Source organism: Triticum urartu, chromosome 2A, assembly GCF_056163025.1.
Source record: "Triticum urartu cultivar PI428250 chromosome 2A, HENAU_Tu73, whole genome shotgun sequence".
NCBI lineage: Eukaryota > Viridiplantae > Streptophyta > Magnoliopsida > Poales > Poaceae > Triticum > Triticum urartu.
This window is the reverse complement of record NC_141874.1, coordinates 290,911,101-290,929,826: the sequence shown is the minus strand read 5'-3', so window position 1 is coordinate 290,929,826 and position 18,726 is coordinate 290,911,101. Positions and strand designations below refer to the sequence as shown.

General features: G+C 47.1%; 1 protein-coding gene and 1 pseudogene across 1 annotated transcript; one reads left to right on the top strand and one right to left on the bottom strand.

Moving 5' to 3' along the window:
• The first annotated feature begins 297 nt into the window (after positions 1-297).
• LOC125536956 (calmodulin-binding transcription activator) lies at positions 298-15,812 on the top strand. Its single transcript, XM_048700250.2, has 13 exons — positions 298-514; positions 1,153-1,278; positions 2,837-2,952; positions 3,058-3,146; positions 9,152-9,197; positions 10,390-10,567; positions 10,767-10,841; positions 10,919-10,995; positions 11,850-12,137; positions 12,623-13,314; positions 13,720-14,275; positions 14,730-15,041; positions 15,482-15,812. Exons 1-13 carry the CDS (start codon positions 442-444, stop codon positions 15,527-15,529), a joined length of 2,676 nt encoding a protein of 891 aa, XP_048556207.2. The 5' UTR covers positions 298-441; the 3' UTR covers positions 15,530-15,812.
• On the bottom strand, positions 6,732-9,145 carry LOC147984858 (uncharacterized; annotated as a pseudogene).
• Positions 15,813-18,726: the final 2,914 nt, after the last annotated feature.

Sequence of the window (18,726 nt, the reverse complement as noted above, 5' to 3'; positions counted from 1 at the left end):
AGAGCCCAAGCATTCGTGACAATTTCACTTATGGAGTTGATGAAGTTAGAAGCTGGAGGAGATGCCCTTATTTAGCATTCATATCACTGAACCCGAGTCTCACCTTTGCTGTCCGGTGTGAGAGGCTCACAAGTGGATCAAGTTGTGTGCACGGGAAATTCAGGATCCATCTTTCCAACCGCCCACCAACCCACTATTCCTTTCCCGACAGGTGGGCCCGGATGCTTTAGATGCGGGTCCTCATCATCTGATTTTTCTCCGAGAAATGAGCGATTTATGTATTTACCTGCACTTAATTGATATATATTCTCACCATTTTCCTTTTTCTAAGGTCTTCTCCTGCTCGTCGTCGTCGTCGTCTTCTCCTCTCGCCTGCCTGCGCGGCCCGACCAATAGACCGACCGGGAGAGTGGAAGCAGCAGCCGGCGCGGCTAACGGGCTATGGCGGGAGCGGCCGGGAGGGAGAGGGACCCGCTCCTCCGCTCCGAGATCCACGGCTTCATCACCTACGCAGGTCCGACCTCTCCAGTCCGACCGCCGCCGCTCCTCCTCCTTTTTTATTCCCCTACCTCTCTTTTTGCTTTTGTTTGGTGCGGCAGATTCTGTAGCTTCCGTGGGCTCGCGTGGTTCGTGTTCGCTTGTTCGAGCCGTGATTCGTTTGGGTTTTGGAGTTGCTGTCACCTGATGCCTCGCTCTCGGGCTTTGATTCTCACTGCTCATGCATTTTGCCAGTCTCGGGTTGCAACACACTTGTTCTTTTCCGGAACCAATTCGCCTGTTGGTGGTCTGACTGTTCGATTGGAATGTTTTTCCCCCAACTACTGATGTTTTTTTTATTCGCAAAAGAAAAAAAACTACTGGTGTTTTTGTTCTTGGGATTTGGTCGAATGCTCTGTTTGTGTGGTGACTTGTGAGTGAGGTCTCATTTGATTCTTTCTCTCTCTCTTTTTTAAACTTAATTTTGCATCGTTTAAGTTTTGGGGCTTTGAGGTTAGCTTAGATTTTGGTGTCTCATGTTGTTCCGATGCTCTAGAATTGTGGAATTTACGTTTAGTTCATTTCTATCTTTTGTTGTTGAAAGGAAAAAAGCATGTTGTTGTATCTTGGGCTGATTTCTCGACCGTGTTTCTTCTTCTGATGGTTGGTGGATAGACTTGAATTTCGAGAAGCTGAAAGCAGAGGCCGCGTCGCGCTGGTTCCGGCCGAATGAGATCTACGCGGTCCTGGCCAACCACGAGAGGTTCAAGGTCCATGCACAGCCCATCGACAAGCCCGTGAGTATGTGTTTCGCATCAACCCTAAACCCTCATCTTGGCATCCATTTCCATTCCATACCACTGTGCTTGCTTAGCTTCCGTGATTGACTGCACAACTTGGTGTGAACAAAAGGGAACATTAACAGATATGCGTGTTGACGTATGACGACTGGGTTATGCGTGAAAAATAACAATAGTTCAAGCCCTGTTGGTTCATTGTTTGGGGACATAATGTGTCGGCTGGAACGTTGGGGGTGTTGAATCTCCCATCCTTGGTCTTCTATTCTTCTCTCTCTAGGGAACACAAAAAGTTTACGTCTTGATGCATTGATTGAAAATGAAAGTTACCATAAGATTTGGCTTTGTACATGCCCAATGAAGAGTAAACAGACACTACTACATCAATATAACAACATTCAAAGCCTGGAAGCGCCCTCCATGGCCGAGGAAGTCGAAGTACAGAAGTAGCCCACCAGTCCATAAAGTTGTTGCCGGGGTTGGGAGGAGGTGCTGTAGATCGAATCCAAGACAGGACTGTGTGCCAGGTTTGATAGCAAAATCCGCAGTCCATGAGGAGGTGCTGCATACGCTCCACGTCTTAACAGAATGCTTTTGTGAACTGGAGTATAAGTATACTTAGCATGATTGCTATAAAGCACTCTTCTCAGTGTTTTTTCTGAAATGTTTGTGCACAGGAGCCTTGTTATTGTTCTCAACTTCTCATTAGGATACTTTCTCTAGGTCATAAGAGAATATTCAATTGTGAACGAAATAAACATGATCTACCACCCAAATCTCCCATGTACACAAGAGTCAGATTATAAAGTAATATAACATCTTGGGCGACTATGCTACCATAAGTAAAACCAATATGTTTTCATGTTCTCATTGCAAATTTGCACTTAACTTTTGCTTGTTGTGATTGCAGTTTTTGTGTGTGCTTTTCCCATTTCTAGCAGATGCACCTCTTGGGAATTGAATTTGCTCACCTGTCTTCATCCTGGTTTATTGGTCCCCATTATATTTTGTGCCAAATTTTGACCATAGATTTAAGTAACAAAATTCATGCATGTCATCAAAAATTATATCATTGAGAACTATGTTCAAATACAGATCCAATGATATAATTTTTGTTGACATGCGTTGACATTTTGTTAGTTAAATCTTTGGTCAAAATTTGATACAAATTACAAAGGGGACCAATAAACCAGGACGAAGGTATTAAGTGCCTACATGTCACTATGTACATTTTGTCCACTAAGATATTACTATTACATGATACTCCCTCCGCCCGGAAATACTTGTCAGAGAAATGGATGTATCTAGACGGAGGGAGTACTTTATAAGAGTATTAGTTATACAAGGGGTATATTTACGTTTTACCACATTTAACTTTTTGGTTGTTAACTTCTTGCATTTATCTACTATTGTTCTGATGCGCACATTGCAAGGATGCCTACATCTTGAGATTCTATTGAAAATGTTGATTCGTTTCATAGCTTTATTATAATCACCATCATGTTGGCACTAGAAAATGGCTTCTGGATTTCAACCATCAGTTTAACTTTCTTTTAAACCAGGTGGTACTATTGTTCTATATGATCGCAAAGTTGTCCGGAACTTCCGGAAGGATGGCCATAATTGGAAGAAAAAGAAGGATGGCAAAACTGTCCAAGAAGCCCATGAAAAATTAAAGGTGAGACTATCCACCACCAGCACAATGACAAAAAACTCAAATTTTATTGCTGTTGTTACATTCAAGCATCCCCACCTTTATTGTTGATTTCTGTCATTTTCATAGATTGGTAATGAAGAGAGGGTTCATGTCTATTATGCTCGAGGTGAGGATAATCCAAATTTCTTTAGAAGGTGCTACTGGCTGCTTGACAAGTAAGAATTCCTTTTCTTTTAGAAAAATGGAAGCTTCACTACACCATTTTTTTCTCTATGCAATATTTATTTACATTGTTTTCTCGCACGATTCATTTTTTCTATCGTGTGATGCTGTGTGCACATAGACAATGCACTTTTACCGGACTATCGAACCGTTTGCTTTTCTAAGGCTAATAGTGTTAGACCTTTGAACCTGAGCATTGATAGTTGTGGATGACACTAGGAGAGTTGCGACAATTTTCGTTGGTTTATTTTTCACACAATGCCATACCAACCTGAGGGGTTGGGGATACATACTTATAGGCTGCTAGCCAGCCAAGCATATGCTGAGATGCTGCTAAGATGCCAGTCTAAGATGCTAGTCTAAGATGCCAGTCCTTGATGGTCAGGAACTCTATCCTAACTGCCACAAGGACCATGTGCTGCAGCCCCACAACGACCCTAGTACATAGACTTATCCATCATTCTCCCCCTAAGTCTTGTACGTCGTCTTGTGGGAAAGTTGAATCATCCCAATCCCGGAGCAAAGTTCGAGGAACTTGACCCTCCCAAGAGGCTTGGTGAGCAGGTCTGCGAGCTGGTCCGTGGTGTTGACGTAGCTCGCCTCGATGCTCCCTTCTTCCACACAGCTGCGGATGAAGTGATACCTCAGTCGAATGTGCTTGCTCCGTTCGTGGAACACGGGGTTCTTTGCCAGGGCCAGGGCAGACTTGCTGTCCACCAGGAGCTGCACCATTCTGGTGTCTTGAACGAGAAGATCACCAAGCAGTCGAGCGAGCCAGAGCGCCTGAGTGCAGGCGGTGGAGGCTGCTATGTACTCAGCCTCACAGCTGGACAGGGCCACCATCCGCTGCTTGACTGATTGCTAGCTCACGAGACACTTGCCGAGGAAGAAGAGGATCCCGCTCGTGCTCTTGCTGGTGTCGATGTCGCCGGCGTGGTCGCTGTCGCTGTACCCGACGAAGTGTGCCGCCCCCGGACACCTAGGGTAGTGGAGGCCGTGGTCGAGGGTCCCTGCTACGTAGCGGATGATCCTCTTCACTGCCTGCTGGTGTTCCGACGTCGGTCGCTCCATGAACCGACTGACATAGCCGACGGAGAATGCCAAGTCCGGTCGTGTGTGGGTGAGGTAGCGAAAGCTCCCCACAAGACGTCGGTACTGCGTAGCATCCACTTCCTCCGTCGTGCTGTCGCGGCTCAGTTTCAGCCTCTCCTCCATCGGAGTGAGAGCTAGGTGGCAGTCGGTTAGCCCAGCTAGCTCAACGATGCGCTTGGCGTAGGTGGACTGTCGAAGCGCGATCCCGGAGTGGTCCTGGTGCACCTCAATCCCTAGATAGAAGGAGAGGAGCCCCAGATCACTCATCTGGAAGGTGGCCTTCATGTCTTCCTTGAATGCCGCCACCTCTGCATATTTGGTGCCGGTGATCACCAAGTCGTCAACGTAGACGCCCACCAGCAGGGCATTTCCTCCACTGCCCCGTCGGTCGACGGGAGCCTCATGCGGGCTTTGCTCGAAGCCCATCTTCTTTAGCGTGGAGTCCAGCTTGGCGTTCCACGCCCTAGGTGCTTGCCGTAGGCCATAGGCCATAGAGAGCCTTGCGCAGGCGGAGTACCTTGCCCTCCTGGCCGGGAATCGCAAATCCCGGTGGCTGATGCACGTAGACTTCCTCCTTCAAGTCGCCGTTGAGGAACGCCGACTTGACATCCATGTGATGGACACGCCAGCCCTCCTGGGCAGCCAGCGCAAGGAGAAGTCGCACGGACTCCATCCGTGCCACGGGAGCGAAGGCGTCGTCGAAGTCGACTCCTTCCTGCTGCAAGAAGCCTCGGGCCACCAGGCGAGCCTTGTGCTTGATGATGGCGCCAGCTCCATCCTCTTCAGCTTGAACACCCACTTAAGGGTGATTGCGTGGTGACCACGAGGGAGGTCAGCGAGCTCCTAGGTGCGGTTTTGCTCGACCGCATCCATCTCCAACTGCATCGCGGCGCGCCATGCCGCATCTCTCTCGGCCTCTGCAAAGGACCGTGGTTCGCCGTCCTCACACGCGAGTTGTAGCTGCGCCTCCAGGTCACGTGGCATCAGTCCCGGCACCGGCTGGTCGCCGAGTAGATCATCCATCGTGCGATACCGCAGCTGTTCGCCTCCATACCACACGTCGACACGCTCCTCGTCGTGAGTGAGCGGGGAAGCGAACTTCATCGGGTTGTGCTCCGCGTGAGCTTGTGCTGATGAAGACGAACCCGGAGTGGTGACTGCCGGGGCTGGATTATGCGGCGTCGCCAGTTGTGGTGCCGTCGGCGTAGCAGGCACCGGAGTCGATGCAGTTTTGGGGGTCGGGGTAGACGTGCCCGGCGAAGAGGAGCTGCTTGCTCCCCCGGCTTCCTTGAAGTGGGCGTACTCGACAATGAAGTCGTTATACGTCAGCGTCGAGCCGTCGTCCACCGCCTTGTCCCATTGCCACCCTTGCCCTTCGTTGAACACGACGTCTCGTGCCGTGCGCACACGCTGTGTCTTTGGGTCGAGGATGCGGTAGGCCTTTGAGCCCTCCGCGTAGCCGATGAAGACTCCCGGAGTGCTCCTGTCGTCGAGCTTGCCGATGTGGCCGAGCTCCTTAGCGAACGTAAGACAACCAAAGACCCGCAAATGGGAGACCGCCGGCTTCCGCCCATGCCAGGCCTCGTATGGTGTCGTGCCATCGAGTGCCTTAGTAGGCGAGCGGTTGAGGATGTAGACGGCCGTCAGCACCGCCTCTCCCCAGAAAACAGCCGGCATCCCTCTCTGCTTGAGGAGAGCCCGAGCCATCCCCACAACCGTCTGGTTGCGCCGCTCGACGACTCCGTTTTGCTGCGGGCTGTACGACGTGGAGTAGTGGCGCTGGATGCCCTCATCGGTGCAGTACGACGCGAATTCAGCCGCCGTGAATTCGCTGCTGTTGTCAGTGCGCAACACGCGCAATTTGCGGCCGCTCTCCGCCTCCACACCAACCTGCGCACGCCTGATGGCGTCCGCCGCTTCTCCCTTGCTGCCGAGAATCAACGCCCACATGTAGCGAGAGAGATCGTCGATGAGCAGCAGGAAGTAGCGTCGACCTCCTGGTGTGGCTGGCGTCACCGGGCCGCACAAGTCTCCGTGCACGAGCTCCAGCTTCTCCTTGGCCCAAAAACTCGCCTGTTTGGGAAAGGGGAGTCGTCTCTGCTTCGTCAGTACGCAGATGTCGCAGAACTGCTCCACATGGTCGAGGCATGGCAGGCCTCGTACCATCTCCTTGGCACTTATACGCTTCAGGGCCTCAAAATGAAGGTGCCCAAAGCGCTCATGCCATTGCCACGCCTCATCGTCCCGACGGACAGCGAGACAGACCGGTTGTGCCACCTGCACATCAAGGACGTAAAGTCGATTTTCACCCCACCTTGGCGAGAAGGCGACCCTGGCGATCCCAGATGCGTAGGACCCCATGCTCAATCAGCACGCGTGAGCCGTTCTCATCCAGCTGTCCCAAGCTGATGATGGAGTTCCTTAGCGCGGGGATGTAGTAGACACCGGTGAGCAGCCGGTGCTCTCCCGTCTTGGTGGTGAAGATGACGGAGCCGACGCCCTTAATTTCCACAGCGGAGGCATCCCCAAACTTGACGGAGCCTCGCGCATCGGAGTCGAGCTCGGCGAAGAATTCCCCTCGACCGGTCATGTGGTGGGTGGCGCCGGTGTCGAGGCACCACCCCGTAGTCTTGTCCTTCTCGGAGCCATCGCCGAGAAGAGCGTGTGCTTTTGGCTCGTCGAGGTGGATGAGAGCTTTTGCGACTGGTGTCGCTGAAGATAGCTCAATGCTTGCATGCGCCATGAACAGAGCCGTCTCCTCCTCCTTTGCCTGTGCGACGTGAGCCTGGCCTTGTCGTGGTTGCCGACACTCATTGACCCAATGGTCAAACCGGCCACAGTTGTGAGAACTGTTGTCTTGTGCCGGCTTGGGCTTGCCAGCGGCGCCGTCGTTGGCGCCTCCGCGGGCGTCACCTTCGGCACGTCCTTGTGCCCTGCCCGGGGGGCCTCTTCGCGTCTTACGCTGCTTGCCACGCTTGCGGCCGCCCGTCGTGGAAGAAGGCTCCCCCTTCTTCCTGTCACCAAGGCTGGCTTCCCACGGCTCCCGAGTTAGGAGCAGCTTCCCGCCGGTGGTGATGGGCCTCGAGGAAGGCTGTGGCTCGTCGGTGTCGACGACCTTGAGGCGACCTATCGCCTCCTCGATTGTCATCGTGGAGAGGTCCAGCAAAGACTCGATTGGCCGAGCCATCTGCTTGTACTTCTCGGGGATGCACCGGAAAAGCTTCTCGACAGCTCTCTCCTCGGTGTAGGTGGCATCACCAAACTTCACCAACTTCTGCAGCAGAGTGTTGAGACGGAGAGCGAAGTCATCAACGTCCTCACCTGGCTTGAAACCCAGGCTCTCCCACCCCTTACGAAGTGCCTGCAGAGTGGACTTGCGAGCTTGGTCGCTACCGATGCGTGCCGCGGCGATGGCGTCCCAAGCTTCCTTGGCAGTCCGCTTGCTGGAAAGCGAGAACTGCATCTCGGGCGGGACTGCGGCGATGAGGGCGTCCAGCGCCCGTCGGTCCTCTTGGTGGTCGACGTTGCTGTCCGGGACTGCCTCCCACATGCGCCGCACCTGGAGCCTGATCTTCATGATCCCGGCCCACTCGACGTAGTTGGTTTTCGTGAGGGTAGGCCACCCAGCACTGGGACCAACATCCCTGACCACAGTCCGGACCTTGTAGAGGCCGCGGTCCTGGTCGTTGCAGCCGCCGTCGCGGTGCGCACCTCCACCTGGAGCGCGGGCGTGCTTGGCTGCCCACTGCGCCGTCCGCTCTTGCGCCACTTTGGCGCGGTCTGCGTCAGCGCCGTCGTCCGCAGGTGCGGAGCTGTTGGAGCTGCCGGAGCCGCCGCGGAGTACCTTGGCATCCGTCGTAGCCTCACGTGCTGCGTCTGCTGCTGCTGCTTCTACCTCTGCCCTGGCTGCTTCTACCTCCGCCCTGGCTGCTGCCAGCTCCGCTGCAGCCAGCCTCGACACCCTTGCTGCCGCAGCAGCTGTTGCTACAGCTGCTCGCTCACACTCCTCTGCCACGGCGCGCTCGGCCTCCTGCCGGCGCCGTATGCTCGAGGTAGCTGTGTGCTGAGAGCGACCTGCAGACATGGCTCGCTGCAGGGGGGCTGTTGCGTGAGGAGGAGGCTGTTGAAGACGAACTGCTGCTCGACAGTCTGGAGGGAGGAAGGTAACCAGAGGCAGACGGAGCAGCTGCTGCTACCGACTTAGGCTGCTCACAGGAAATGCTCAGGGTACAGGATAACGAGGCTCTGATACCACTTGTTAGACCTTTGAACCTGAGCATTGATAGTTGTGGATGACACTAGGAGAGTTGGGACAATTTTCGTTGGTTTATTTCTCACACAATGCCATACCAACCTGAGGGGTTGGGGATACATACATATAGGCCGCTAGCCAGCCAAGCATATGCTGAGATGCTGCTAAGATGCCAGTCTAAGATGCTAGTCTAAGATGCCAGTCCTTGATGGTCAGGAACTCTATCCTAACTGCCACAAGGACCATGTGCTGCAGCCCCACAACGACCCTAGTACACAGACTTATCCATCAAATAGAAGCTCTAAGACATTTGCCATCAATGTTGTCAATTTCCTGCAGCTAAAATTAAGAAAGTAATTACTTTTTAGGTTAAAAAATAACGTACTCAGATCATGTTGCACGCTAAACCTATTATGTTATTTGCTGTCTATGATCTGTCTGGAATTCTGTTCAATGTTAATATCCTCTAATCTGAGAAACAGCTTTGTCATTACCACATTAACTAGGGCGTGCTCTCTAACAATGAAAGTTCTGTTATTGCCTACTGCATGAATTGTCGCATACAATTTACAATTTCTACTACATGTATCAGATGCAAACTCGGATATAATTACTTTTCTTTGTTGACATAGTTTTTGGTTATTTCTTATTCAGAGAGGCTGAACGGATTGTTCTTGTGCATTATCGTCAAACATCTGAGGTTATTCCCCCCCACACCTGTTTTCTGTTCTTAAATCTTAAGTATAATTTGAAGGCGTGCATGCGGTTCATCATGTTTGTTCTTCTGTTCATACTATTGTAGAGTGGCCTTTTGCCAGTCTGCCTCTTTGTTGGACATTCTGTCCAATTAATTCTGAGATCGGCACACCTTATCTTGCCAAGAGGTCATGATATATCTAGCAAATTTTAAATACCCCCTCAAATTTGTTGATCATTGACCAGGGCCACATTTTATATTCACAATGCTAGAGTTAATTTTTATGTGCAAGGAGAAAAATCGATCTAAAACTGAACCAGGCTTGATACCTTGTTAGGAGGGAGCAACTTGTAGGCCAATATATGTACGTAACAGCTGTCGTATTCCTAATACAATACAGAAATACCGAACAACTCTAATACAAACTTGACGTGGCCCAGTGGATTTCTTGATTCTCTGTTGCTTTAATGTATAGAGCTGATAGCTCTATTGCCGAACGAAGTGTAAGCTGTAAACGCAGCTTGCCTAAACTTATATGTTTTTTTAAGTTGTCATGGGAGTCAAATGTATATAAAAACTAGAGGATACCCCGTGTGTTGCTGCGGGAATCGATTTTAATGTATTTCGAGTGATTTGATTGTATGGAACATGAATAGTTGAATTAATAATATATGAACTAAAACTAAAAATAGTTATTATATATTGTATTTGATTATTGTGTATTTGAAAATATTTATTGAATATAAGTGACATAATATAATGGAAAACTTTTCCCATGCATGTTGAGTGGACCTTTGATTAGGTGGCATGTGTGGTGAGATGAATGTGTGCATGAGATCAATTAATAATGGAAAACCTTTTCTCATGCATATTGTGGTGGGCCTATGATGAGATGGCATGTGTGCATGTTAGATAATAGAGGTAGTGGGGATCAACTACTTAGGTATATAGGATTCTAACTATTTAGTTCTGACGTCTGTTCAGAATTATGAGAAAATGACTCCAAGTGCCATACAGGAACCCAGAGCATAGCTGAAAATGCATACCAGGGATCTTGTAAAATTAAAAACATCTTCCTAAATCAAAAGCATCTTCCTTTCACAAAGTATTAACATGTCCGTAGAGCAAGCAGAGTAGACAAAGTTACTATGTGGTCGGTTCCACTTAATCTCCTAATTTGCTTCGTCTTGATCAGGAAAATGCCATAGCACATCCGAGCACAGAAGCCGAAGCCGAAGCGCCTACAATGAATGTGATTCAATATTATACTTCTCCGATTTCAGCAAATTCAGCCTCAGTTCATACCGAGATATCGTTCTCCCCTCCGGCACCAGAGGAAATTAACTCACATGGTGGCAGTGCAATTTCTAGTGGTGAGCCATACTTCAGTCGTAATGATTTGTTGAATGCATATGCACAAACTGTGAGCTTCTCTTAGAATATGCTATACGAGCTAAATATGTAGGTTTATGCCCTGTCGATTGGACTCTCCGACAGCATGATATCATAATCTTTGCAGACTTTACTGATGTACTTCTTTTACTACTGTATATTGGATCGGTCATTGTGCAGATACTGGTGGCTCTAGTCTGGAAGAGTTCTGGGTTCATCTATTGGAGTCATCTATGACAAAGGATACTGCTTGTGGTGGGACTTCTGGACAGAGCTACAATATTTCATTGTACTTCTACTGAAAGTGTAAATTTTCTCATTATATATTACAGGCGCATCCGTGGCATTTAGTCAGCAGATTAAATGCGGAACAAAGGATTCTGGAAATGACACGGACTCTACAAATAATGTAAGCGAGTTGCTATGACCTATATAAGTTATTAAATTGCAATACTAGTATACAGCATGACGAAAATTGGTGCGGTAATACTACATTGCTAAATGAAATGTCGTTTTGGTCCTTAGTTGATTGGTATTTAGTTTCATCTTCCATGTCAAAGACCCAAAGTAGTCGGACCCCGCGCAAGCGGGAGCTACGTGCACCGGTCTGCCCTTCTTTCCATGTAAAATTTAGAATACCATACCTGGTAATGCTTAGTCTGGAAGTTAAAAAGTGCACTAATTTCTCTCAACCTCCTTTGTAATACTGATGGTATTCTATATATATGTTAATTTTTTGTGAATCTGTAAGGTTTAACTCCTGTGGACCAATAGGTCTTCTGTCCCGCCACAGTATATTTTTTTGTTTGTATTTACCTCTAAATTGTCCACTATCTTATTTGGGGCTTCAGAAATTTTTTGTAAGATAATTTTTGGGGAACGACAACATTGCAACTGTGCTAGGCTGGAGCCCGCGTAGTGGCTTCCAATTCTGAGTGATATCACTCTGCACACCATCACCGGGTGGCTGCATGGCGATCATGCGGTGCGGATCTGGTCGTGCCGTCTGCCCTGTTACAATTTAGGATTTTGTCATTGCAGGATCCCTGGTATTTTCTGAAGTAAGATATTTTTTGTTATTTTTGTAACCTTTGGCTTCTATGGAGATCGTGCTATGTGAGTGAATATTATTCATTAATTCCATACCCATTCACGGCATGGAAAGTCAGCTACTTCATCATAATAAGGCAGTCTGTTAGTTTCACCACTTAATTTGATACCCGAAGCTTATCTAATTATCCTACTAATTATGCCCTCAATCAGGTACATGCGAACCACGCTGGAGCTCTGGAACATCAAGTAGACCAATCTCAATACCCTTTAACATCAGATCTCGATTCTCAGTCACATCAACTTGCAACTTCTTTGCGGAAAACTCCAGTGGATGGTGACATTCCTAATGATGTGCCTGCTAGAGAGAACAGTCTTGGACTGTGGAAGTACTTGGATGATGACAGTCCTTGTCTAGGGGATAATATAGTGAGCAATGGAAAAATCTTCAACATCACTGATTTCTCCCCAGAATGGGCTTGTTCCACAGAGCATACCAAGGTTTATCCCTTTCATGTTCTACTGAACTATTATTCTTTCTTGTTTTACTGTATTTGTGCATGCTCATTCCATTTCCAACTGTTCAGTTTGATGGAAATGTTCCACCATATCTTCACTGATACCAGTTACGAAAAATAATTTCTCTCGGGAGGTATAGGGGTAAGGTGTGAGTGCGTTCATATGGGTGCGTGTATGTGAGCATCTGGATTTGTACTGTGTTTCTCCAAAAATAAATAAATCTATCAGGTACTTCTGGTAGGACAGTCAATTCCGTAAAATGCAATGTAGTGAATGGACGCACATTGGCACATATGTAATGTACTGTATAGAACAGTTTGCTTGCTGAATTGTAATATACATGTTTGTAAATTGTAATATTCTATCAAATTGCAAAATTATTGGCAGCTGCTGAATTGTAATATACATGTTTGTAAATTGTAATATTCTATCAAATTGCAAAATTATTGACAGCTGCTGAATTGTAGATCTTGGTGATCGGGGATTACTATGAGCAATACAAGCATCTGGCTGGTTCCAATATTTACGGTATCTTTGGTGATAACTGTGTTGCCGCAAACATGGTCCAAACTGGTGTTTACCGTTTCATGGTTGGACCACATACAGCTGGACGAGTGGATTTTTATTTGACTTTGGATGGGAAAACACCAATCTCTGAGGTTTTGAATTTTGAGTATCGTAGTGTGCCTGGAAGTTCATTGCATAGTGAGTTAAAGCCGCTGGAAGATGAGTACACAAAGTCAAAGCTTCAAATGCAGATGAGACTAGCTCGTTTGCTGTTTGTGACAAACAAGAAAAAGATAGCACCAAAGCTTCTTGTGGAAGGCAGCAAAGTTTCTAATCTCATATTGGCATCACCAGAGAAGGAATGGATGGATCTATGGAAAATTGCTGGCGATTCTGAAGGCACATCTGTTCATGCTACTGAAGACTTGCTTGAATTAGTTTTACGGAATAGATTGCAAGAATGGCTTCTCGAAAGAGTAATTGGAGGCCATAAATCAACCGGCCGTGATGATCTAGGACAAGGACCTATCCATCTGTGTTCTTTCCTAGGCTATACTTGGGCTATCCGCTTGTTTTCTGTGTCCGGATTCTCCTTGGATTTCCGTGATTCTTCTGGTTGGACTGCTTTACACTGGGCTGCATACCACGGAAGGTATCTTCCATTTTCTGTTATATATATCCTTCCTTTCGCTGATCACGGAATTTGGAAAAATGAGAGCAAGTCATTTTCAATGTGAGTAGTGGGCCTGGCAACTGTGACGTGTTTGTGTAATTTGCAAGTCAAACTTCATTGGACCTAACTGACAAAAAACTAATATTGACTGTCAGAAATGAGCCGTATATTGTTTTCAACAACCTTCTAGATTTGGAAAACTCTGAAAATAATCTCATCAACAGTCTTAGATGGTGATCTTAGACAACACTCCAGATTTGTTTTACTTTAGGTGACTAGTAATTTCTGATCTCGGAAAACATTATCTGTTGGAATATATTGCTTCATATATGTTCATGAATTATGACGATCTTGTTACTCATTTTTTTGCTAAACTTTTGCCAGGGAAAAAATGGTTGCTGCTCTGTTATCTGCTGGAGCAAATCCAAGCTTGGTTACGGATCCTACTGCAGTGTCCCCTGGTGGATGCACTCCTGCTGATCTGGCAGCAAGACAAGGTTATGTGGGCTTAGCTGCATATCTTGCTGAGAAAGGATTGACTGCACATTTTGAATCAATGTCACTGTCCAAGGGTACTAAGCAATCACCATCAAGGACGAAACTAACAAAAGTACACAGCGAGAAGTTTGAGAACCTTACTGAACAAGAACTTTGCTTAAAAGAATCTTTAGCGGCCTATCGAAATGCTGCTGACGCTGCCAGTAATATCCAAGCTGCACTTCGCGATAGAACTCTTAAACTCCAAACAAAAGCAATTCTTTTGGCCAATCCTGAGATGCAAGCAACTGCGATAGTTGCTGCTTTGAGGATTCAGCATGCATTCCGGAACTACAACAGAAAAAAAGAGATGAGAGCTGCTGCACGAATACAAAATCATTTCCGCACGTGGAAGGTCAGAAGGAACTTTAAGAACATGCGAAGACAAGCTATCAGAATACAAGTAAGTTGCAGGTTTCTGTTGCTTGTTTCCATTTGTTGCCTTCTCTGGGGGATTTATTGCATAAATATAGGCCATAACGATGAAAGCACCTTTTTCTTATATATATTTATTGTGCTGGAAGAACAGGGTGATGGGCTGGTGGCACTTGACAGTCATTATTAGAAAGCAAATTGGAAGTTTTTTTCTATGTTGTTATGTGCAAAGTACTACCTCCGTCTCGGTGAATAAGTCATTCGCGTAGTTCTAGGTCGACGATTTAACTATCTAAATATGTATTATATGTGACAAAAAATATATATTTAGAAACTACATCCGTGTAGAAATCCAGTGATATACTTTTCATGACATATAACACATATTTAATTCCTCAAATCGATGACCTAGAACTACGCGAATGACTTATTCACCTAGACGGAGGTAGTAGATATTTTAATGATTATAACATATCCCTCAGGCTGCATACCGAGGCCATCAAGTGAGACGTCAGTACCGCAAGGTAATATGGTCTGTTGGAGTCGTGGAGAAAGCTATTTTGCGATGGAGAAAGAAGAGAAAAGGCTTGCGCGGCATTGCAAATGGAATGCCAGTAGAAATGACAGTGGATGTAGAAGCTGCAAGCACTGCAGAAGAAGGTTTCTTCCAGGCCAGCCGGCAACAAGCGGAGGACAGGTTTAATAGATCAGTGGTACGTGTTCAGGCTCTGTTTCGTTGTCATCGGGCACAGCATGAGTACCGGAGGATGAGGATTGCTCATGAGGAGGCCAAGGTATGTATTTTACTCTCCAATACTGGTCTACGTGTATCATTGGGTAGATGACATGACAGAGCTTGTGAGATGGTTGGTGTGATATCTAAATCGTAAATGAAGCAAGTTTAAACTCCCTCCGATCCGAATTAATTGACGCAGACATTGTATAGAGGCTGCGTCAATTAATTCGGATCGGAAGGAGTAGGAAGTTGTGTCTCAGATTGTTGCCGTGATTGCTGCTTTTACATGGCATCATGCTTATTTTAGAATGTTTCTGAGTGGAGTCACCAGTCGCCTGTTTGCAGAATATAATTAGATTAGCATTTTTTTTCAAATATATTAGCAAACTTGTAAGTTACATCACATGTTTATCAGAAACATATAGCCTCTGTTACCCCTGATGCTTGGTTATGAACGCCATGAGATTTTTCTGATCTGTATACTGTATGTTGGCGCAGCTGGAGTTCAGTAAAGGGCAGCAGCAGGCGCCGGCATGCAGGAGGTGAAGTGGCTTCTAGGGGCCATGTAATTCTTGTATTATACATTAAGAAAAATCATAACTTGCTAATGCTGCCCTACATTTTAGGACCATCTTATTGATCCTTTTGGCCGAATCTGGTGTATGTATTTGCTGCTAGCATGTTACTGTGGTTTGCAATTTGCCTGGTTTTAGCTATATGGCATTGTGCTTGTAGGTGCATGTAGATGCTGGTACGGATCATGTTGTAAAGGCTAACAATAAGTGCTACCTGGGCCAAAGACCAAATAGGAATTTTACCTTACGTTTCATGGATTCTTTCATGTTTATGGTTAATTTGGTGGTCCACAGGAACAAATTCCATCTAATTTACCGATAAACAAGAAATGAATCAAACTCGATGTAAGATGAATTCAGTGCCCAGCACAAGATTATCAAGTTGAAATCGTGCTTTCTCAAAACAAAAAAAAAAGTTGAAATCTTGCAGGAAGAATTATAAGCTACTCCCTCCGACCTATCCATCGTAAGTGTCGTGGTTTTAGTTCAAAATTTTTATGGATCGGAGGATAGTTCAAATTTTTATGGATCGGAGGGGGTACTATTGTACTGAAAGCTGAAACACTAGATTCACAACAACGGTTCAATATCCAATATTAGTTTTACAAAAAAGATACCACAAAAAACATTTCTAGCACTTCCGCTAAAACCCTGAACTCGCCAAAAACTAAATATTGGGAGTTCTAACCAATCCCTAAAGTGCTCTCTTTTTTTTTAATAAAGGGTGGATCTTATTGGCTTAAAATTCAAATGGAGGATCAAGATGATATAAACACACTGATCACAAATCTGGCTCTGCATAGTTAGGATGCATATAATCAACACTAATGCACGTGTCCAAAAACAAATAGTAAAATCATACAAGACGAAGAGGAAAAAAACAAGGCATGATCAGATCTACGACCAGCAAACTATAATTATGACCATATTCACACCAATCATCTCATGTCAGCACACATATGAGGAGGCTCTTCAAGAACAACGCCTTCAGAAAGGGAGCGGCGCTCAAACGCTGCCATCATCGGATCCAACCACCCAAGGTCAGAATCTAGGTTTGCACCCTAAAGAACCAGTCTGAGCATATTCGAGCAACACCTTCAACAAGGTAACGATGTAAACATATTGCCATTGTCAGGTATAATCAACTCAGGTCAGACCTAGTCTTTCACCTGAGATCGGGTGCTCGAGTAGCACCACCATCGACATCCCTCATGTTTTGTCACCACTACTCTTTCGCAATCCCATCAGCTACATGTCATGTGCGACAGCCGTTGCTGCACAACCATCCCTCTAAATCAAGCCATCGTCCATAGTTTGCATCTCACAACCAAAGCCAACCACCGGGTCTGGAGGGAGGAACCCTCAGGAAGACCTTTCGGTGTCCATTGCAATTCACAGCGAGGCCGGCGTCGTGTGGCACAAACCTAGCAGAACCGTCGCCTCCTTATGATGTGCAACGATGGCGGTCGTCTTCGAGATTAGAAGAATCCAATGCGTTGCCCTGCCGCCACCCACCACAAGGTCTTTGCACAATGACACCCAGACAACGACGAGGGGAGCATGCATGGAGGAGAGGGCAGTAGTGATGTGGACCTGGAGGAGCGATCTGGGAGCCGACCAATTTTTTTGGGTGTCAGGTTCACAGACCCGCGCCGCCGTGAGGAACCACTGCCACCCATGCCCGTTGTGCCGCGCCCAAGCGCCAATGCCACGCACATGACGAAGCAGCCAACCGGACCCGTCAATCTTGGATCCAAACCCAACACGTCCCAGCTGTCGCCTCTATCCATGAGAAGCTCGCCGCCGTGTCGGAGAGCATCCGCACTACGAGCAAGGTACCTGCTACTGTTGTCAGCCATAACTTCGCCTACAACGTCCTCCGACAGCCGCAAAGAGGAGGAAGGGGAGATTTGTGGTGGCGGCGGCTAGGGTTTGGGCTGTCTTCTGAGTCGTCCACACGGGAGCAACTCGGGTATTCAAGAAGGGGGGGGGGTTGAACCAACCCATCCGGATAATCTTAACTCCCAATATTTCCTACACGCAATGACAAGTAGGCCCCCTCAAATCTACCACACGTTTCCTCACCGCAAAATGTCTCTTTCTCTGGTTGTGTCCCTCTTTGATCCTCTCTTCTCATATTTTGGTTGTGGTACGTCAACCTTCATGCCGCTTACAACAAACTCGACTTCACCTCAACCTTCTCTGTTCAACCCCAGCCGTCGCCTCACCGATGGACCTCTAATCATGACCCCTGTACATTGCTACCATGAAACCTTCTCTCATGACTCCCTAAGGTCGTCGCTTGCATAGGACCCCATCCACTTCCCTGAGAGCACGCACGAGAGGTCCACTGATGTAGGTCAAGCCTCTAGGGTGGCCCAATCTTCACAAACTGGAAGTGGATTTGAGGAAGAACACGAGGGAAATCACGAGGGGAAACACACAAATCAACACACATAGCAAATAAGGATATACACATAGATAGATCCATTGTACAAAGCATCCAAAGAGTGAGATGTAACAAGATAGTTCTTCCCCAAGTGGCAGGACAAGGAGGGCTTGATGCTTCTACGAAGCCTTTCTCTTGACAAAGGAGCTCTTGACATGGTGATGTCCGTAGGATGCTCCGCATCATCCCCTCTCCCTTGGGAACATCCGACCTCGAATCGAGATCCTCATCACCATGGGAAAGTGTAGGATCAAAAGTATGTCTAGAGGGGGGGGGGGTTATTAGACTACTTGACCAAATAAAAACTTATCATTTTCCCAATTTTAGTTGTAGGCAAGTTTTAGCAATTCTATGAAGTCAAGCAACACCCTACGCATTCAAGTCTAAGAGTTGAGTAGCAGAAAGTAAAGACTTTGCATATGAACGTAAAGGAGGGATCAGAGAAATCGAACGCAATGAAGATACAATGATTTTTGGCATGGTTCCGATAGGTGGTGCTATCGCACGTTCACGTTGATGGAGACTTCAACCCACGAAGGGTAACGGTTGCGCGAGTCCATAGAGGGCTCCACCCATGAAGGGTCCACGAAGAAGCAACCTTGTCTATTCCACCATGGCTTACGTCCATGAAGGATTAGCCTCACTCGAGGTAGATCTTCATGAAGTAGGCGATCTCCTTGCCCTTACAAACCCCTTGGTTCAAATCCACAAGATCTTGG

Excerpts from the sequence above, each read along its gene's own strand:
- LOC125536956 (XM_048700250.2), top strand. The coding sequence starts at position 442 with ATGGCGGGAGCGGCCGGGAGGGAGAGGGACCCGCTCCTCCGCTCCGAG. Across the intron at positions 1,279-2,836 it reads GCCCATCGACAAGCCCGTGA|GTGGTACTATTGTTCTATAT; the intron begins GTATGTGTTTCG and ends CTTTTAAACCAG. Across the intron at positions 10,996-11,849 it reads ACACGGACTCTACAAATAAT|GTACATGCGAACCACGCTGG; the intron begins GTAAGCGAGTTG and ends GCCCTCAATCAG.